General features: G+C 48.9%; 1 protein-coding gene and 1 long non-coding RNA gene across 8 annotated transcripts in view; one reads left to right on the top strand and one right to left on the bottom strand.

The window, feature by feature from the left end:
• Positions 1-2,022: 2,022 nt before the first annotated feature.
• On the bottom strand, positions 2,023-15,034 carry LOC141570494 (uncharacterized). The gene is made up of 3 exons (XR_012494507.1): positions 14,903-15,034; positions 2,305-2,394; positions 2,023-2,158 (listed from the first exon to the last, which is right to left on the bottom strand). It is a non-coding gene; the product is annotated as an uncharacterized LOC141570494 (long non-coding RNA).
• Positions 14,935-18,512, top strand: part of PPP2R5C (protein phosphatase 2 regulatory subunit B'gamma) — a 137,920-nt gene continuing 134,342 nt past the window's right edge. For 2 of the 7 annotated variants that reach the window (XM_074326919.1, XM_074326918.1), the window contains exons 1-3: positions 15,294-15,437; positions 15,825-15,945; positions 16,255-16,320. Coding sequence is in view for 5 of the 7 variants with exons in the window: in XM_074326916.1 (XP_074183017.1) it covers positions 15,411-15,437; positions 16,255-16,320 (93 nt within the window). In the remaining 2 variants the exon portion in view is untranslated. Of the gene's footprint in view, positions 15,080-15,293; positions 15,438-15,824; positions 15,946-16,254; positions 16,321-18,512 lie in introns of those variants that run through there. The other 5 variants (XM_074326917.1, XM_074326915.1, XM_019747154.2 and 2 more) reach the window with 4 other exon arrangements.

The following is an 18,512-nucleotide window of genomic DNA, read 5'->3' as shown; positions in this document are numbered from 1 at the left end:
GGATAGTATGTCATGACCAGGTGGAGCTTATCCAGAATTCAAGGTTAAATTGTATACATGCTACAGCATGGATGAATCTCAAAATCACAGTGCTAAGTGAAAGAAAGCAGACATAAAGAGATACACACTGCATGGTTCCATTTATATAAAATTCTAGGAAATTCCACATAATTTATAGTAACGGAAAGCAGATCAACAGTTTCCTGGGGAATCAGAAGCATGGGGGAGGACTCCAGACACCAGGAAATTTGTGGGGGGAGAATCGAGATGGATCTATTTGTTATCGTGGTTATGGTGAAGGTTTCATAAGTGTGTGTCCATGTCGAAACGTATCGAATTGTACACTTTAAATGTGTACAGTTTATTGTATGTCAGTCGATTAAACCTCAGTAAAACTGTTTGCAAAAATAAAATGGAGTCATACATGTGTGAAGGTGCTCTTCTCTTATCCAAAACCTGCTTCCCTGACTGTCTGTCTTGACAGGACACGCTGATGCTAGAGCCCCGGAATGTCTGCCCTCCGCAAAGCTCAGAGCTCCCAGGGGGCTGGGTGACGGGGTGGGAGCACATGGGACCCAGCTGCAACTTGGTTTAAAAAGCCAGAGCTATTTATTTCTAAGAGGCCATGAGCCTGAGAACCAGATTCTTCCTCCTCCCACCCGTACATTTTCCTTCTGGAGCTCCTGGTGGCTGTACACTTTCTCCCAGAGACAGTGATTTTGGTGTAACTCCAAAAGTCCCCAAGCCTGGCTCCTGATGCTCTCATTGATCCCAAACTTTGGTGACTCGTGCATCAAAGATTGTGGGGGATGCAGGTGGCAGGGGGACTAAATAAAAACCTGGGAGTAGACTCAGGAGTCTCTGTTTTAACAAGCTCCCCGCTCCCCAGGAGATTCTAACCCACAAATGCTTGCAAAGCCCTTGCTTGGGACCTGAGTGACCAACACAGTAACACTAGCATTGTCCTTGAGTGCCATGTGGAAACAGGCTACACTTCCCTGAATTCTCAGGAGTGGTGAAAGAGCTGGAAAAGGGCAATGTCCAACAATAAAAGGAAAAATTGCTTCAGCAGAGGCATTTCAGGCATGAGTCACAGGGAAGAGTGGGAGGAAGATGGGCCTCCCAGTGCCCTCAGCGCCCAGGAGGACAGGGCAGCCTCGGCCAGGCCAGACACAGACTGTTTTTCCTTTCAGAAGGAAGAGATGGACACCTGTCAATGGCAGAAGCATCATGTTTTCCTGGCCTTCCTCACTTAAATACTTTCTAGGTGGGAAGAGGGAACTGGAGGCTTGTCGGAATACTCTATGCCTCCCCAGCATCCCCCCCCCCCCGCATGCCGTGAAAGCAAAAGAGGGGCAGTTTGGGAGGAGGAGGAGGGCAGTGGATGGAGCTGTCCCCAGTGGCAGTGCCCACCAGAGGGTTCTCATGTTGGGGTGCATGCCCTACAACGGGCACCCTGAGAGCTCAGGACACCGCCCACGGCCCACCCTGCAGACCTGACCTTCCAGAATGCCACATCCATGGTTTGGACTCAGCAGCCTGCTGTCCCCATCATACACGAAGTCCGTCGTGTCGTGTCACAGAAACACCTTGGACTTTGCATCTGAAAGACGCAGTTCAAATTCCAGCGTTATCATTTTCCAGTGTTATCATTTACAGGCTCAAAGGTGCATTGACTGGGAAGCGAAACAAGCTGTCCCGCGAGGCCCCAGCTCCCATGGCCCCCCAGGCCCTGACCTCCCTTTGTCTTCTAAAACCTGTTCTTTCCCTTCAAGGAGCCTCGCTACTGTGAAAGGGTTAGGACTCACAGAACAGGACCCACTCCAGAGAGGTGCCCGGGTCCACACCACGGGGACAATAATGAACATCTTAGAGGGTCCTTCTAGGGATTAACAAGGTTGTGAGTGGCAGCTGCTCATCCAGAAGGCACCCGAGCTGTGGTGCCTGGTGTCGCTGCAGGACCACAATGGGCCACCCTCCACCAACAGGTCCTGCACCATTAGGATTTCTCTCTAAAACCTGGGGCTCTGGAGAGAAAGTCACGTTGCAGGGATGCGTTTGCCAACACATCTTAGCAGCTTTTTGAAGGAAAGCACTTCAATATTTAGACACGGTGGTTTTCTTCTTGGTGATGAGATCCACACAATAAAAACTCCATCTGCAAAAAGAGAAGAAGAAAAGCCAGCAGATTTACTATTTCACAGGTAAGCACGTCTAATGATATCTGCACAACTAATGAATGCTGCACTGTCTATGGGGCCTCAGTTCCCCGTGTTCTGCATTCCTGTAGCACCCCACACTCACCCATCTCAGAGAGCATCACAGCTGATTAAGTGGAGCAGATGTAATCATGAATCTCAAATGCAGTATTATGTGTGCATGCCGAAGCAGGTCCTGTGTGAACAACAAACATTTTATAATCGTCTCGTATTGTCATCTCCCCCCATCCCACCCCCCATTCTGGGGGCTGACGGGCTCAACTAGGGGGTCCTCGCTCTGGGTGTCTCGGCAGGTCAGTCAGTGGGTTAGCACCTTCAGGCTTCCTCAGCTACACAGCTGTCCTGGGAGCTGCCAGAACACCCTGCATCTGGCCTCCACGTGTGCACTGGGCTTCCTTCAAGCATGGCACCAGGGTCTGTACGAATGTCCGGGGACAAAGCCTTGTATGGCTTAGCATCAGCAGTTACATAGCATTACTCCCGCCATAGTCACAGGCCCACCAGTTCCAAGGGAAGGAAAGATAAGTCTCACCTCTGGGGGGCAGGAATGTCATTGTCATGTTGTAAAGAAGAGCGTGTGGGATAGGAGAACTTGTTGGGGCGATCTTGGGAGTGTAATCTGTCGCTTGTACCTTCCAAGCACAGAGTAAGTCATTCCATTTGCCTCTATTTAGTCTCCAGGGAGGCCTGCTAAATGGTCCTCTGTGAATCCAGTTGTCACTGCTTTCTGAACTTTGAGTTTACAACTAATGAGTGCATTTCTTTGAATAATAACAATCTATAAATCTGACTTTTCACTGTTCACATTCATCTTCTTCCCACTTTTCCCGGTGAAGCGGTTTTGCCATAATCCAGGGCAGATTCTAGATTTTCCCCCATATGAAGGTGTTTCCCCAATCACACAGGTTAGCACCGGCTGGGCACATGTCCCTGTCAGCAGGGACACTGACCACAGGTGAGGTTCAGATGCAGCGGCCTTGGGTCTTGGCCTGTTTGCGACCAAATCAGCAGAGATGTAGAATGAAAGGTGGGGGGGGGGGGGGCGGAATGACAGTATGCTCCTCACACTCCAAGGACACTGCTAGAGCTGCAACTGATGGGGACAAGAAAGGCTCTGTCTGGGAGACAGGTCCTGCATGGCGTGGCCGCTAGTGACAGTGAGCGTCCTACATCCAGCCCCCCTTATATGGCAAGGCCATTCACTCCCAAAGGAAACCCAGTTGAGCTTACTTTGTAAGGCTATTTTCCAGTACTTTAGCAACTGGGTTGTTCAACTAGAATTGCTCAACTCAGACCTTCCCACTGAGGGTCCACTTCTGGGCAGGCTGTGAGCCGGGCCTGGGGCGGGGAGGATTCAGACACAGCTGTGCCCACCACAGCTCACAGGTCACTACATAATGTGACAGTAGTAATGGGGCCCAAGAAAGGCCCCCAGCCAGGTGATGGAGGAGAAGCCCTAAGAGAGTTAGCCAGAGCGGGTGAGAGAAGGTGGGGAAGGCACGGCCTCTGGCTCGGGTAGGAGCTTGTAGAAATGCAGGGAGGAAACTGCAGCAGTTTCATTAGGCTGGAGTGAGGAGTGGGTGGGCTGGGGTGGGGTGGTGGTGTGTGAGATGAGGCTGGAGAAGTCAGTAGAAGCCAGATGGCCAAGGGCCTCGGAGCCCACGCCAAGGGGTTGAACTTGATCCCGAAGGTGCTGGTGAGCTACTGAAGGGATTTCAGTAGGGAAGTGACATGATCAGATTTGGGGTTTTAATGGGTGGTTGTGGCTACTGGGCACAGCGGGATCAGAGGACAAAGGAGTGGATGCTAAGGAGACGTGATGGGCACTTAGAAGCTAAGGGAGTCTTAGTTTGAGAAGCCTTCACCCTCCCCCGTGTATTTTATGTTAAAATACACCCACCAGCTATACTGGGAATGTAATTCTGCCATGCGTTAATTTGTACAACAGTCCCCCCTTATCCGTAGTTTACATTACCCATGGTTAACCACAGTCCAAAAATATTAAATCGAAAATTCCAGAAATAATTCACAAATTTTAACTTGCATGCTGTTTAAGTAGCGCAATGAAATCTCATGTCATCCGCTCCATTCCCTCCACCACGTGAATCATCATGCCTTTCCTTGCCCAGAGTCTCCTCACTTAGACACCCCCACCCCCCCCACTAGTCATTGTCTCAGATATCAGAGCCACTGGCATGGTATTGCGGTGCTTGTGTTCCACTCACCTTTATTTGACTGCATAATGGCCCCGAAACAGAAGAGCAGTGACACTGGCAATTTGGATATGCCAACGAGAAGCAGTAAAGTGCTTCCTTTAAATAAAAGTGTGAAAGTTCTTGACTTAATAAGAAAAAAGTCATATGCCAAGGTTGCTAAGATGTATGGTAAGAACGAATCTTCTGTCCTTAAAATTGTGAAGGAAAACATTGTAAAAAAGGGTAAGTATAGTACAGTACTGAAAGAAGCCACATTCACAAAACTTTTATTACAGTATCTTGTTATAACTGTTCTGTTCTATTATTAGTTGTTGTTAATCTCTTACTGTCTCTAATGTATAAACTTTACCCTAGGTCTGTATGTATACAAAAAAACAGTGTATAGAGGGTTTGGTACTCTTTGGTTTCAGGAATCCTTTGAGGGGTCTTGGAACGTGTCCCTCATGGATTAGGGGAGACAACTGTATTTGAAATATTTTTTTTTAATTTTGCTTTTGAATTTGTTCGTGAGTAGCACGTTTCGTTGCCTCTGGGCTGTGACTTACTGCTGATTATGTGTGTGCCTGCAGGCCCACTCCTCATATCTGGGGCAAGAGTACAGATGGAGACCGGTCCACATCTGTAAGGATTCCATCCATGGCCATGGACATACTGGCCCAAGCTCCATCCACACTGCCCCTTAAACATCTCCCCCGAGGCCCCTTGGGCCTAGGGGCATGCACCCAATTGTGATCAGGCTTTGGGGGTCCTGGAAAGAGATTTAGATTAGGGCTTGGGGACAAGGAATTCCAGGATCCCAGGTACCCACAGTGTGGTACATGGAGAGACGGGAAGCAGGGCTCCTGGGCAGTGGTGGGCAGGAAGCCTCTCCCAAGAGGCCCAGATGCCACTCTGGCCTCTGGGCACTACCACTCTCTCAGCTTAGGCTGCCTTCGCTAGAGGGACAGCCCATGGTTCATTCTTCCCGTGCTCTCATCATTCCTTCCTCCTTTTATCACCTCCAGAAAACCTTTCTCAGCAGCTGACAGGTGACTTTGAACTCTCCTAAGACCTGCAGCATTCGAGATTCAGGGAGTGACCTGAATGGTGGGGTCATAAATGGCCCCACCTCCACCTTTGAACTCCTCGTCGATGCCACCCCACCTTTTCTCCCTTATGTTCACTGCCTGGTTCCTCTTCCCCAACCCGCATCATCAGACATCTTACACCTGACGGCAAAGCATTTCACACCTGACAGATCCCATTCCAACCTGTTTCAATATGAGCTCTCCTCAAATCATCTTGGGATTTTACGTGGACCCCACAGCTGAGGCCCCTGCTCCCTGAGGTTCGCACTCCCTCTGGCCACAGCTTTCTCTGCTCCTGCCTTTGTCCCTCTGCCAAGTCCGAATGGAGGGGCCTCATGGGATAGTGGGAGAAACTCAGGGTCCCGAAACAAGGTTCAGATGTGGGCTTAGCCTAGTCATGTGACCTAGACAAACTGTTCACTCTCTCTGACCCCCAGTCACAAGGTAACCTCCTCTTCTGTGATAGATTTGTCCCCCCCCAAAAAAAACACACATTGTAGTCCTAACCTCCAAGACCTCAGAATGTGACCTATGTGGAGATGGGTTTTTACAGAGGTGATCAAGTGAAAGTGGGGTCATCAGGGTGGGGCCTAATCCAATATGACTGGTGTCCTCATAAAAAGGGGAAACTGGGACACACACACACACACAGAGGGAAGATAATGTGAAGACACAGGGAGGAGACAGGCGTCTACAAACCAAGGAGAGATTGGGGCAGACCCTTCCCTCCCAGGCCTCAGCAGGAAGCAACCCTGACAACACCTTGATTTCAGACTTCCAGCCTCCAGAACTGTGAGGCAGTAACTTTCCATTGTTTAAGGCACCCGGTTTGTGGTACTTGGTAGGGCGGCCCCACGACACTAAGTCACCTGCCCTGCTGACTTCCTGAAACAAAATAACCATGTGGAGGTGCCGTGTAAAAGGCAGGTGTGGCTAATTCAACCTGTGAGCACCCAATGACACCCACTGTGTGCAGGGCCAGCCTGAGAGCGGGGTCGGCATGACCAACTTTTATAAAGTCCTCTTTGCTTCCTGTATTCTCTCAGCCATCCTTTACGTGGAATCCATCTCAGACTGTTCCAGTCCTCACACCTCCTAGTCAGTCATTAAGGGCATGGCAGGTACATACTAAATGCCTCAAAATGGATTTAGTATAGGTTTGTAATAGCTGCAAATTATTCAATAGACAAGTCTGTATGTCGGCATGCTGAATATTTTATAGTTTTCGGCAACATCCAGAAAAACTAACCATAGTTTAGGTCCAAAATAGCCTCGTCTATTTCACGCCATGATGGGCCTGCCTTGTTCTGTGGGGCGCGGGCTATTGGGCCCCAAGTGAGGGCATCTCATTTGCTTTCACCACCTCATCCCACCTTGCATGGGTGCAGATCACGGCTTTCGAGAGTGTTTTGAAGTGAAGTTACATTTTCCGGGTGTAGCCAACTGTAGATAAAAGGCATTTCATGGGATGCGTCATGCAGAATCTTAATAATTCTAATAACCCTGTAAGTCATTTAAAACTAACCTTTTGAAAGCTCTGCTTTCTTCTTCAATAAGGAAGGAAGGAAGGGAGGAAAGGAAGAAAGAAGGAAGGTGGGGAGGTAGGAAGGGAAGAAAACATATTTGGGGCAAAAGCAGTCCTTCAAGTGTGTGGACGTCAAGTGAGACTGGGCAGAAGGGTTTTCGGCACAACAGGAGAGGATACCAAGTGTATAAATTAGAATGCCTTCTTCTCCCTGCAAACAGTGAATCATTGTAGATGCCAAGTGTCTCAGGGAAAATCTGCTGGGCACATGGTCCTTTTCTGCCTTCACGCCACTTTTCTTTGCTCCTCCAGGGTCCAAAGAAACTAGTATGAATTCGAGCTGGCCACAGCATCCTGACCCATGAGGAATAAATACGGACATGTTTTAAGTCCCAAGGGAACAAGCTCCCATGGTCAACCCAAAACACATTTACTGAGAGGCAAAAATATGCCATGTCCCTTGCGCATGCAGGAAGGGTTCTTCACACAAGGAGGGTACAAACTTGCCTGACAGCCTGGTCCCGTGATCGTTTATTGAGTGATGACTATATACCAGGCATTGCGCTCAGCTGGGCGTTAAGGGGTGAGAGACCAAGATGAATATGCCGTGATTCCTGCCCCTAAGGCAATTATAGATTCATGAGGGAGAGAGATTCAAAAAAGGTCACCTGTTTTCTTTTTCATTCTCACAGCAACCTATAAAGGAGGCCCAATCATCACACCCCTTTTACAGATGTGGCATCTGTGGCATGGGTTTCAGTCGCTTCCCTGCAGTGGGGTTAGGAACTAGAGGAGGTGGGGTGTGGATCTAGCCTGGTTCTACCGTGTTTCCCCGAAAATAAGACCCAGCTGGACAATCAGCTCTAATGCGTCTTTTGGAGCAAAAATTAATATAAGACTCGGCTTATATTATATTATGTTAGATAAGACCAGGTCTTATAGTAAAATAAGACCGGGTCTTATATTAATTTTTGCTCCAAAAGACGCATTAGAGCTGATTGTCCGGCTAGGTCTCACGTTCGAGGAAGCAGGGTATTCATCAGACTGAAGGGGTTATCCCAGCACAAGAAATGTAAGCAATCCCAGGTAAGAGATGAGGGGGTGAGACAGGTAAGCAGCCCACATGAGAGAACAAAGAAAACGCTCCCACAGAGGTGCTGAGATGGTGTCCTTAAAATCCAGAGGAGTGGCTCCAACAGAGAGATGGGAGAGGCTTCCGGACAGGGTGGACTTTGAAAATCGAGGTGGATTTCAATAGGCAAGGAGGTCAGGGATGCCCAGCACCGGCACAGGCAGGACGAGGCAGAACCAGGGGTCCCAGGGAAGATGAGAGGAATGTGGATGGAGCAGAGGCACCACTACAAACAGCACATGAGAAAGATTACACACCACGACCAACTGGATTTATTCCTGGAGTGCAAAGATGATTCAACATATGAAAATCAAGTGATGAAATACACCACTTGACAGAAGATGGGGGGGAAAAACACATGATTATCTCAATTGACGCAGAAAAGCATTTGACAAAATTCAACACCCCTTCATGATATAAACACTCAACAAATTAAGAACAGAAGGAAACTACCTCACCATAATAATGGTTATATATAAAAAGCCAACAGCTAACATACTCAGTGGTGAAAGACTGAAAGTTTTTCCTCTAAGATCAGGAACAAGACAAGCACGACTGCTGTCACCACTTCTATTCAACACAGTACTTGAAGTCCTAGCCAGAACAATTAGGCAGCAAAATGGAAAAAAGGGGCGGGGCATCCAAACTGGAAAGGAAGAAGTAAAGTTATCTCTATTTGCAGACAAGATGATCGTATATATAAAATATCCTAATGACTCCATTAAAAAAAAACTGTTAGAACTAATCAACGAATTCAGCAAAGTTACAGGATACAAAAATCAACCCACAAAAATCAGTTCTTTCTATAGACTAACAATGAACAATCCAAAAAGGAAATTAAGGAAACAATTCTATTTACAATAACATAAAAAAGAATAAAATACTTTAGAAAAAAACTTAAGCTAGGAGGTAAAAGACTTGCACACTAGACACTACAAGCATTGCCGAAAGACATTAAAGACACAAATAAGTCAATGGACATCCTGTGTTCATGGCTTGGAAGGCTTAATATTGTTTAGATGTGAAAACTACCCAAAGCAATCTACAGATTTAATGCAACCCCTATCAAAATCCCAATGGTATTTTTTGAAGAAATAGAGAAATGCATCTTAAAATTCAGATGAAATGTCAAGGGTTCCTGCCTGAGTAGTTAAAGCAATCTTGAAAAAGAAGAACAAAGTTGGCGGCCTAACACTTCCTGATTTCAAAACATATTACAAAACTAGGGTAATCAGAACAGCATGCTACTGGCATAAAGACAAACATCTAGAACAATGGAACAGAATAGAGAGCCCAGAAATAAATCCACACATATATGGTCAAATGATTTTCAGCAAGGCTGCCAAGACCATTCATGGGGAAAGGACAGTCTCTTCATGAAATGGTTTTGGGAAAGCCAGATATCAACATGCCAAAGAATAAAGTTAGACCCTTATCTTATACCATACACAAAAGTTAATTCAAAGTGGATCGAAGATCTAAATATAAGAGCTAAGACTATGAACTCTTAAAGGAAAACACAGAGGAAAAGCTCTATATTGGACTTGTCATAAAGAAATGATTTATTGGATATGACACCAAAAGCACAGGCAACCAAAAAAATGGATAAATTGGACTACATAAAAATTTAAAACTGTGCATCAAAGACACAATCAACAGAGTGAAAAGGCAACCTATGGAATGGGAGAAATTATTTGCAAGTCATATAGCTGATAAAGGGTTCATATCCAGAATATATAAAGCACACCTACAACTCAACAACAAAAACAAACACCACAATTCAAAAATGGGGAAAGGGCTTAACTAGATATTTGGCCAAAGAGGATATACAAATACGCAAAGCTTATGAAAAGATGTTCAACATCACTAATAATTAGGGGAATGCACATCAAAACCACAATGAGGTATCACCTCACACCGGTTAGGTTGGCTACGATCAAAACAGAAAAAAACAAGTGTTGGTGAGAATGTGGGAAAACTGGAATCCTTGTGCACTGCTGGAGGGAATGCAAAATGGTACTGCCTCAATGGTAAACAGTATGGCAGGTCCTGAAAAAAAATTAAACATAGAACCACGATATGATCCAGCAATCCCGCTTCTGGGTCTATTTCCAACAGAACTGAAAACAGGGCCTCAAGGAGGTATCTGAGCACCCATGTTCCTCACAGCATTATTCCCAATAGCAAAAAGGTAGAAGCAAAGTGTGCGCCAAGGTATAAATGAGTAAACAAAATGTGGCCTATCCATACGATGAACTGTCATTCAGCTTTAAAAAAGGAGCTTCTGGCATGTGCTACGACATGGCTGGACCTTGAGGACATTACGCTGAGTGAAATAAGCCAGTCACAAAAGGACAAATCCTGTATGATTCTACTCGTATACGAGGTACCCACAGTGGTCAAATTCATAGGGACAGAAAATACAATGGTGGTCGCCAGGGGCTGGGGGAGGGGAGCACAGGAAGCCATTTCAGTTTTGGAAGATGAAAAAGTTCTGCATGCGAATATGTGAATACACTGAACTGTACATTTAAAAATGGCTAACACGGTAAGTTTTAGATTATGTGTATTTTACCATAATTTTTTAAAGTTTTCAGAAAGGCGGTCTCATTAACTTCCACTTATAACTTGGATGGCATTTCCTCTAGAAAGGTGGTCTTTCCAGGTCTCCCAGGACAGACGTGACCTGGAATTCTGCTCAGTATGGCAGAGACTGTAGAGTTCTGTCCAGAAATTGAAGAATTTCTTCTTAAATGAAGTCTGTAGACACAGTTGTGGCTTTCATGCCCATTACTTCCTGTGGCGCTCACAGTAACCATGGAGGGGGCAAGGCAGGTTGCATCATGTCCATTTCACACGGGTGCAGACCAGCGTTTCCCCACCTCAGCACTGCTGCCATTTGGGCAGGGTTCTGTCATGGGGGCCATCCTGTGCACTGTAGGGGGTCTAGCAGCATCCCTGGCTTCTAACCACTAGATGCCGGTAGCAATGCACCGCCTCACCCCTGCCCTGCAACCCAGCTGTGACAGTCCAAATGTCTGCAGACATTGCCAGATGTTCTCTGGGGTGGCGGGAAATCACCCCCTTTGAGAATCATTGGTTTGGAGAGCTTGAGCCAAGGTCACACAAAGTCTACACATACACCTGAGTCTTCTCATTCCAAATTTCTTCTTCCCATACAGTTATTCTCCACTTAAGGTCCCTTGAGAGCACCCCCACCCTCTCTGCTCCGCTCCATGTGGCATCACTGGCTCCCTGGCCCTCTGGCTCCAGGCCGTTAGATCAATGGGAGGCACTGGTGAGAGAGAGGGGGAGGGAGAGAAGGGGAGGGGCCGTGAGGTGGTGACTTTGGGGTGTTTCCTTGGATCCTCAGAACTGAATAGCACTTCACATGAAATCATTGTCCACTGGACTTAATGAGCACTTGCTATGTGCCTGGCACTGTTCAGCACTCCTTATATGGGTATTTCATTTCAGTGTAATCTGACTTAAACTTACTCCCCCCCATTCTTCCACCCCAAATCTGCAGGCACGTTTGAATGGTGCCCAATTCGGTGAGAAATGTGTTTGATGACATGCCAATGGAAATGAAGAGAGGAAAGGTGGGGGAGTAGACGAGCTGAACTTCCAGGGTAGGGAAGGCCTCAGGGGTGACCTTGAAGAAGTTACTGCCCAAGCCAGTTCATGGGCAGCCCCTCTCCAGGAGAGGTGAGCAGCAGGGGTGGGAGCCTGGTGATGCGGACAGAGAAGGGGGTCTTGTAAGCACTCCCCAGGCTGAAGGGCAGACAACAGCCTAAGGGAAAAAGCAGGAGGCTACAGAAGTCTGAGATATGGGCCAAACCACAAGAAGCAGTAGAATCAATTTCTTTCACAGACGCCAGACACCGGGAAACACACAATGCCCAAGACAGGCTGGTGTCCAGAGAGCCCGGAGAGGGGCATTCAGGGTGGGGGAGACCACAGCTGCAGCCTAGCAAGCGGGGCTGGGTTTGAAGTGGCCCCAGAGGAGACTGAGAGCAGGGCAGCTGTGTCACAGGCACCTTTGAAGACAAGCGCGTGGGAAGAGCTTCTGAGGGTAGACGCAGGAAGGGTACCACAGCTGATGAGGGTCAGGGCCCGTCTTCTCTCTGCCCTGTTTGATGCACCACTTCTGCTGCCCAGGGTGAAGCACCAGGACTCTGGGGCTGTGGCTGCAGTGCAGCCAAGGACCTCGGTCCTCTGGGGACTTCTCTGATCCCCCAGAGACCTCAGAGGCGTACACGAAGTCATCCACTGTACAGAGACGATGAACATAGAAAAAACATTGCTAGGTCACTAGGGGCCGTCTCAGAAACGTGTTCCAGAAGGGTGGGTGTCTGAAGAAAAGGAGTTTTGTGTGCCATGGGCAGTGCCTTTAGGAATGGGGCAGGTGGGGCATCTCAGAAGAGGGAGCCTTCAGGCACATGTGCACACGCTCACACACACAGGAGTATGAACACCCACAACTTCTATATTCCATTGAGAGCCTATTCTGTATCCTTCTTTTGAGAGCAGAAGCTACACCTATCTTTAATGTTCCTGTAAACGTCACAACCGCCAGGACACTTCACCACACCCAGGGTCCCCTGTGAACGTTTCGTAACTAATCGTGGTTATGGGATAGCCCTAATGTGGGCACATGAAAACCAGTTCAATGACCAGGGAGGAACACGTGTGCCAGGCTATGGTGTTGGCTCCGATTTCTCTGGTTAGTATGGTTTCAAGGTCACGGGGAGGCAGCTTTTCTGGTATCTTGCCCCTACGCTTTCCCTCAAATCTAATTGAACTGATAAATACCTCACCTGACATGCACGGACACTAGCCTATCAGATCCGTATTATCATTTGCCACCTAGGACACCGCTACTGGAATGTGGCAGACACAGCTCCAACTCAACACATACCAAAACCGAAATCACCGTCCCTCTAAATGCGTCCCTGCTGTGTGCCTTCCTCATCCCTGCGCAACCCCAACTACAAACACAGGTATTAGCCTGGATTCGGGTTCGCTCCCGCCTGAGCAAGTCTGCCTCCTGGATGTTTGAGATCCTTCCTCCTGTTCCTGCCAGAGAGACGCCTCACCTGCCCACACGGGGACAGTAACTAGATCCTGGACGTTCTCCTGGCCTCCTACCTTCACCCCACCCCCAACATTCCTGCTACAGATGTCTTCTAAAGTGCAAATGTGAGCATGTCACTCCCCAGTTTAATATCCTTCAGTGACCCTGAATTACACGCTAAATTACACCCAGAAAGAAGTCCAACGCCTTGGGAAGGCCTCCTAGAGGCCTTCGCTCTCATCTCTGGCCGCAACAAGATCCTCCTGTGCTCTTTCCTGCTTCCAACCCAGACCACCCTCACCCCAGTCCCTGTAGACTTGCCACATGTCATGTCCTTCTGGCTGCTGGTTTTGTTTCCACCAAGGACGCAGAGCACTTGAGGACAAGCGTAGTGTCCTGCTCACCACGGTCCCCTGCACACACAGCGCACATGCAACAAATGTCTGCTCGGGTGCAACACTGTATCGGGGCTGTGATCCAAGGGTACTGGAGGCACAGACTTGTCTTGGAGAAGCTCCCAGCCCCCTTAGAGCTCCGTGGTTCTACTGTAAACTAACCGTTTTAGAACTAGTCCTTTTTGATATGGATTTATGCTGGATTTATTAAATCGATAGCATCTATTTTATTTTTGAAAGAAAAAGTTACTAAATTAACTAGGGGCATTGCTCTACCCCTCATAGTTTAACTATTTGTTTTGGAAAAGCTATTAAGCTACTTAAAAGACTAGTCAAAAACCGTTTCTTCTGCACCTACAGCTGTTGGAGGCTGTGCCATTTACTTGCAGTCACTCGTCTCAAAGTGCACATCCCGATACCTGCAGGCAGAACTTACTTTCAGGACCTCCCACGACACTCCTCAATTTAGATCTTTTTGTCTCTTCTTTTCTTTTAGCTTTCCCAGCACAGAATAACCGAAAATGCTTTGCCTGGCAACTTTCAGAAACAAAAACCGGAGCCTAAGACAAAGTGCCCAGTTATGATCCAGAAACTTCATCATCACGGTGAGGCACCGCTTCTCACACGTGACATCCGTTCACTCCTAGAGTCTTACTACCGCAGCTATGTCTTCATCTCCACGCCTGTCATCAGTCTCCAACAGGTTTTGACACTAGACTGTGGAAGTAGTCTGGGTATCAAAGTTAACCTTCTTCCCTTAGTAAACTCATCTCCCCAGAGCTATTAGCGAGATAACAAATCGCGTGACTACTGGTCATAATGCAGAGATTTCCTCATATGGTTTATGATCAAGCCAATGTGAAGAATAAAATAAAAGCCCATTCGCGCTGGAACCTCGGGGCGGGGTCTCGGTGAGAGGGGCGGGAACCGGAGGGCGGGGCCTACGATGGAGGGGGCGGGGCGGGCACCAGTGGGCGGGGCCTAACGAGGCGCCGCGAAACCGCCGCCCCCAGACCCCTGGTTAGCACCTTACGCTAGCGCGCGGGCGCTTTCAAGTTCGGCAAGCGTCGCAGCGGCGAGGGGGCGAAGCCGGGAGGCCGCCGTTCGCGCCGGGCCGCGTCCGGCCGGCTGCAGAACTTGTTGCCATCCGTTTGAAAAGCGCCTTTTCCGTGTCTGTCTCACTTGTCCCCTGCTGTCTCCGTCCCGCACCTCCACCGCGGGCACCGGACCGTCGCCGCAGTTGCAGTCCCACGCTCCCTCCCCAGACTCGCCTGAATTCTCCCGGCCGGCCGCTCGCCGCAGCCGACGACGGCGCAGCCCACTACTCCGCCGCCCGGCCTGCGGACTCCAGCAAGAGCGCGGCGTGGGAACGAGAGTGGGACGAGGCCCAGCGCCGGAGGCGGGGATGCGGAAGAGCGTTAGGGCACGTGAGGGCGTCTGGGCCAATGGTAGGGCTCCTGGCGGCAGAGGGGCGGGATCTGCGCGGGGGCGGGGCGGGGAGCGGGGCTGGGAGGCGGGCGGGGGGGAAGGGAGGAGAGCGGAGGGGCGGAGCGGGGCGGGGAGGGCCGGGGGAGAGACGCCGCCGCTGCCGCTGCCGCCGCTGCCGCCGCCGCGGCTGCCGCAGCCTCTGGGAGCCTGGAAAAGGGGAAGCGCGAGCGAGCGAACGGCTCAGTCCCCGGGCGGCGGCGGCAGCGACGGCGGCGGCCGGGAGGGCGCGACGGCCGGGGCGGGGGCGCTGCTGCTGCGGGGGGCCGGCGGCGGGGGCGGCCCGCACCAGCCATGCCGAATAAAAACAAGAAGGAGAAAGTGAGTCAGGGCCCGGGCGGGCCGGCGGGGAGGCCGGCGGGGACCTGCCCGGGAGCCGGGCGCGGCGGGGTCGGGGTCCTGCGCCTGGACCTGCGGCCCCGGACGCCGGGGTCCTGAGGGCACCAGGGCGCCGCTCCGCCTGCTCCCGGAATGGGGGGCGGCCCGGCCGGGGCGGGGGTCCTGACTGCCGGCGTGGGCGCCCGGGCGGTGCGCGCGGTGGGCGTGAGGGGCAGGTGCAGCCGCCGAGGTGGTTGACCAGCCTCGCAGAGCCTGGGCAGGGGCTTCAGGGGTGGGGGCCGCAGACGCAGGCGGGACCCGGCCCGGAAGAACGGGAGCGAGCGAATGCACCCCGCTTGACGTTTGTGAAGAGTCGTCTGCTCTCCAAAGGGACCTCTTGAGGCTCTGTTACCGGGGTGGCGGCGGCGATGGCTCCGGGTGCTGCGTTTGCGGGGGCGTGTTTGTGCTTCAGGCAGAGCTCTGGGACCACCTCGGGGATCCCCGCTCTCAGGTTTTCGGGGCGATGTGGGTCTTCAAAATGCTGAGAGCACTGTGTAAACTTGGGTTTATCTGTTTTTGCTTAAAGTTTTCGGCCTCAAATACAGATAAAACGAGGGGAAGCAATGGTGGGGGGCAGGGTGGCCTCTATTTTAGTTATATCTCTAAACAATATGATGTAGGGTTTGATGGTATTGATTAAAACTGTCGTTAAGTCCTAGTTAAATTGTATAAGTCCGTTTTAAAACTGCATTTTGATTTATTTGTTGCTTAGCATTCTAAAATTTGAGAAGCCTAATTGATTTTGCTTGATATTTCCCAGGAATTGCCAAAAGCAGGGAAAAGTGGAAAAAGTTCAAAAGAAGGACAAGACGTAATTGAACCAGAGGTAACTGTTCTCAAATGCTCACTTCCCGCTTGTTTATAAACAGCTCTTAACTTAGGATAGAAAAACGGAGGCTGATGAAATCTAGGGTTTTGTAATGTTTCCCTATATGAGATTTTTTTCCCCCACTGTTTTTCATAGCCCTCAATTTTAGTTATTTAGGTTTTCATTCTGCTTTGGTAAAATGTGAATGTTTCTATGAAAATTATGCATATCTGTGCTGCTAGGATTTTAAAATTCACCCTTACTCCACCCGCACTTCACCGCCACCCCACCCCCATCTAGCAGCGGTCCTGTAGAGACTGGTTGGTTCCACAGGATCTGCCCCAGCTGGACCTTTTCATGTTCCTTTTAGCTTTCCATCCTCCCCCTTCCTTCCTTTGTAAGTGACCGAGGTCCCTCTCTCCTGGGCTCATCTCCTCCTCCCACCACCCTAGCTTTCCTCAGTGTTGTCTTTGCTGCTGGTTTCCTGGGCCACCTCCTTTTCTCTGTTGATGTCTGGTCCCCTTAGCCTCTTTCCCCAATAGTGTTGGTATATTTTGGTTTCTCTAGTTTGGGTATTTCTGTACAGTCTTCTGTCCTCTTTCACATTTTCTCTTTGTCTGCATTTGCCAATTCTGACTTCTTTTGCTTCTTGACTTTGGGCTCATTGGGTAACAGCTGCAACACCACCCGGTGAGGATTGTGTTGACGTGGTGGGGTCGTGGCAGTCTCTTGACACCCTTGTGCTTTGAGAGCATTTGCAGAGCCAGCCTTTGGCTTTGCCTTTTCTTCTTTGTGACTAGGTGTTGTGGAGCACATCGGGGTAAGGGTCCAGGAGTGGTGTGGACCCAGGCAGTGCTAATAGGCCCTTTTGAAACATTAGGAGCAGAGCAGCGGCTCAGTGTCCTAGTTCTCCAGGGCTGGATCGTGGAGGTCTCTGGTCTTATCACAGATGACATTAATTTGCAGGTGTCAGACCCCTTCCTGTAAGCCAAATTAGGATGGTTCATTTCTGAGTGGCCATTATCTGCAGTAGCCTTTTTTTTTTGCCCCAGGTTATCTTTTCCTTATCACTTGGTGCATTCTAAGCTTCGCTCCTCTTCGGTAGGTGATTTATTCCAGCAAATGTGTTGTTCTTCCCAAAACAAAAAGTAGAAATCCAAACGGTTCCTTAACTGTCAATAGTTAGGGATGATTTGTGCCAATCTTTCCCTGCCCTTTCTTTATAGCAGACAATTGAATTTTACTGTCATTCTTGTATTTGATTTGCTTATTTGTCTAAATTGCTTACTTCCGTGTCAATTTTGACTAAATGGATTTAAATGAAATTTAGTCCCTCTGGAAGGGTGTATACTTTTTCTTTTCTCTTTTTAATTTGTTGACATTTCATTAAAACTGCTGAAACGTCCTTCCTAGTGCTCCCCAAATCTTTCTTGCTCACGTATCTGTGTCCTCTCACTTGTTAGTGTCCCAAAGAAGTATCAATGAGTATGGTTCATTTATTCCTGTTTTAGCAGAAAGAACCCGGCTGAAAGGATGGAAAAGATTAAGTTTGAACCTGAAAAAAATCCATCAATAACTGAAAGATACCAAAACCACTAATATGTAAATTACGTGTTTTTAAGGTGGATTGGGTTCCTAGAGTGTCAGTTGCTTAGGACCCTTTGAGGTGTGGCCTGCAGTGTCTGAATGTGATGCCCCAGTTGTCTTTTTGTATTTTTTCTAGCGCTACTAAGAGCTGGAGCTACAGAGCTTGAAATTACCACTGAAAAATACTGAAATGTGGGCCCTTCACTACTTCCTCCTAAGGATACCAGAGGCAACATGGCATGTTAAGCGTGACACTGGTAGATGACTGTGTGAATTATTTTGCAGGAATACAAATTAAGGCTCTGCAGTTCACCTGAACTTTGAGTTGAACCTTACTTTTTTATTGTTGTTTTTCTCTTCTCAGTCTTCATTTCACTTCTTCAGTTCTGGTTCCACCCACTTACCAAACATGATTGACTCAGGCAGGTGAATTAAACCATTATCGCACACTCTTTTTCTCTCAGTGTTACCCTGAATTTGTGAATATTTTAACCTGAACAATTCAAACTGGCTTGCCATTCCCATGATGCTTTTCAGACCTTTTTAGTATCACCTCCCCCTCACAGCCATCATTTGCTCAGGTTACCCTGTGAAGTCACCTCTGTCAGGACAGTCGCCACATT

Source organism: Rhinolophus sinicus, linkage group LG03 (assembly GCF_036562045.2).
Source record: "Rhinolophus sinicus isolate RSC01 linkage group LG03, ASM3656204v1, whole genome shotgun sequence".
Lineage (NCBI taxonomy): Eukaryota > Metazoa > Chordata > Mammalia > Chiroptera > Rhinolophidae > Rhinolophus > Rhinolophus sinicus.
Note: the sequence above shows the minus strand (reverse complement) of the source record. Positions and strands in the feature narration are given on the sequence as shown.